The 3,371-nt window shown below is 28.5% G+C and overlaps 1 protein-coding gene across 1 annotated transcript; it reads right to left on the reverse strand.

The window, feature by feature from the left end:
• On the reverse strand, positions 263-1,933 carry LOC109328688 (protein LURP-one-related 11-like). The gene is made up of 3 exons (XM_019562271.1): positions 1,672-1,933; positions 978-1,208; positions 263-444 (listed from the first exon to the last, which is right to left on the reverse strand). Exons 1-3 carry the CDS (start codon positions 1,903-1,905, stop codon positions 310-312), a joined length of 600 nt encoding a protein of 199 aa, XP_019417816.1. The 5' UTR covers positions 1,906-1,933; the 3' UTR covers positions 263-309.

The raw sequence follows: 3,371 nt of genomic DNA on the forward strand, positions 1-3,371 counted from the left end.
TAGGAAGTGCAGGGATTGAATACATAGACTAATCCAAAAGGAACACCAGCATTGAAAATTAAACAAGACATCATTATAAAATTATGAGTACAATCATATCATAGCTAAATCAGAAGCAGACTCCTCTCTAGAAGTCATCCTCAATACTGGGGATGAAGTACTCGAAAGGGAAGTCCTCTCGAGGGAGGAGTCTAAATCATAAGACCAGCACAAACCAACTTTTGTGATATTGATATTTTATGTCTTTGGACAATGATCACAATTCCTTGAATGACCAATTGTGTAAGAGTCCCATTGCTTCAAAAGTACTTAAATTTGGCAATTGATGAGGCTGTAAGCTACAACAAGCCCCATAATCAAAGAAAGATCTACATTTGGCTCCACTACCATAGTCAAAACATCATCTCCTAAATCAACTCCACAACTTGATTTCTTTCTGCTTAGCTGTATATGCAATTAATAAAGATGTTACTATATGAGAAAAGCTTATCCAACTAAAGTTTCACTAACAAGATGACAAAAGAAGAAAAAAAACTTTTGTTAATTGAACATTCAGAATATGACATCCTCATATCATATGTACACATCATGTTTTAACTTGGCATATACTTATACTGAATATAATGACACTTTTCTCAAATATTTCATATAAATAAATTAATAAAAAATACTACATATATAATTAGTTATATAAATAGAGAGTGAATTCAGTCACTCCAATAGTAAGTTTAAAAATTATACTTTACATATTAGTCATCTATTGTAGAGAAATCTAATAATTTAAAACTACTCACTAATTCAAATCATTAGATTTTTATAAAATGAATGACTAAGATATGTAGTAGAATTTTTTAACTTACTACGGATCCCTATAAATATATGTAAGAGGGTGGGAGAAAATATGCATTTCAGCTTGACATTTATAACAACACTAACATAAAACATGATAAAAAAACATAATTGCAAGAAATATTTACCTCTGCAAGTAGCACTCCAAACTGGTCAGATATTTTGCAAGGTGACTTGCTAGTGCTGCATTCTATTGTGAGAGTATTTGGTTGATTTTTGTCTAGTCCAAGTTTAACTCCATAAGCTGAAAGTCCTCCAAAGATCTTATAACTTTTATAAACTCGAAAATATGGCCCTTTTGGGTCATTCCTTGTAGCAGGGGATCTGTAACCTTCCCAAAACCGAAACAGATTGTATTGCTGAAAAATAAAAGTAAAAATAAAAATGACATTCAAAATATTAACTTGTTGAAAACTATTTCATAAAATTTCAATTTGGTAAAACTAGCAAAACTTTGTGTAATCATAGTTAAAGGTTGTTTATAAGGTAAGTAACAACTATGAAATTCTAGTAAAAACTTAAATATATAGCTAACTGATTAAATTAGAATTGTTCCGCAAACCTAAATTTATTAAATGACATGCGGTATCGTATTTGGTTGAAGTAAATATTGTTACAAGTTGAAAATTTAAAGAGAGAAGAGGAGAAAGCAATAAATTTCCAAAAGTTAGCTTGCAAATTTTACAATCCATTTTTTATTTTTTATTCACCAAACAACTTTACAAATTTTTAACCGAATCATTAAACTATATTATATATAATAAGTAAGCTTATATAAGTTGGTTGCACCAAAGAGGGCAAAGTTGTAAAATATATGTTTACCTTTCTGAGTATAGTAAACAAGGTGTTGCCTTGTTGATCCATGAGATGAACTTCTTCAAAAGACTTGCAATTATAGTTATCAACACGATACACTATTTGGCCATTAGAATCAAAGAGGGTGCAACCCTTTCCATTAAGTACTAGAGATTTCATCCATAGAGTAAAAATCTCTTGTTTTGAAGTGAAATTGCAAGTAGAAGAGGATTGAAGTGCTCTTGGATGAACTTTTCCCATGGTTCAAATGGTATATGCCATGCAACAAAATTCAAAGGGCTTTTTATATGCTGAATGATTAGGATCCCGTGATAATAATTCAATCATATCATTATCATGGTTAGTTTAAGAGAACCATAGGCTAATTAATTATCTTTAATTCTTTGTATGGATACTGTAGCCTACGAATGGTTTAAGACGAAAAAGTAAACATTGATTAATGAACTCAAAACAAATATTAGCAAGTTGTCTAGAAAGTGGTGCAAGTCAAGATATATTTTATTTTTTTAATATATATTTTTTGGATTAATTCACTAATTGTTAAGAAGTACAGAAAGACCCCAAAAGTGTAAACGTAAGAACCTATCCTGTATCACTTCTTATATTAAAGATCGTAGTTATTAAAGAAAAATATGTATTTTTATATAAATAGAGGAAGATATGTCCATATATGAGGTATGGGAAAATCACCCATCTTCATAATAAATTTATATTGGAATTTACATATTAGTCAAACCTAATTTTATTTAGAGGAAGATATATATAGATAACAATATATGAGCTTGATACATTATCATTGTATCATTTGTCATTTATATTTAATTACTATTGACTCTTCAAAAAAAATAATTCAAATGAACGGTGAATGATATAATAATTATGTTATACTGATAATGCATATATATTATACTCTTTTATTTAATAGAGCAGTTGGGAATATATAATAGAACATAATAGAATCTAAATTTAATTTTTTGGCAATCACATTTAATTTAATTTTAATACAAAGTGACAAAAATTGTGTGTAGGAGATGTTGTACCAAGCACTTTAATACTAATTTAACAAAACCTTATCACTTTTGTGTCTCTTTGCTAATGTCATCACTGGCTAGCAACTGTTACAAATGTGAGATTATGTCATATCTCTCCCACTTGCTGGTTTATTTTGAAGTGCTGATAGATCATCATGTTACCATTCAAAATTTTCCTTATATAACTACTAGTTGCAGAATGCAAAAGCTTCATTGGTGTATCCTATTTAATATTTTTTAGAAGGTTTTGTCAGCTTACTAATTTTGATTAGATTCAACATTCATGCATCTAACTTCAGACTACTGTATTATACTATTATGACCTAACAAAATGACACATATGTCTTGTGATATGCTTATTTAGGGGAAAGGCAGTGTTATCTTTAGCCAGCCCATTTTTAACTTGGCATTTTAATTTATTGTTTATCGAAATAAAGTAGGTTTTATTCAGCCAACATTTTAGATAACAAAATAAAATATATTTTTGTATAAGGAAATAAATTATCTCCTATAACCACTTAAAACATTGTATACTTAAAACAAAGATATTTATAAAACTAAAAAAAATAGTATACATGTCATACTTTGATTGGTGAGAGGAGATAAATTATCTCATGACAAGATACTTTATTCATATATAACAACCTTTATCCAAATATTATATATATATATATA

The sequence above is a fragment of the Lupinus angustifolius genome, chromosome LG02 (genome assembly GCF_001865875.1).
Source record: "Lupinus angustifolius cultivar Tanjil chromosome LG02, LupAngTanjil_v1.0, whole genome shotgun sequence".
NCBI classification, from domain to species: Eukaryota; Viridiplantae; Streptophyta; class Magnoliopsida; order Fabales; family Fabaceae; genus Lupinus; species Lupinus angustifolius.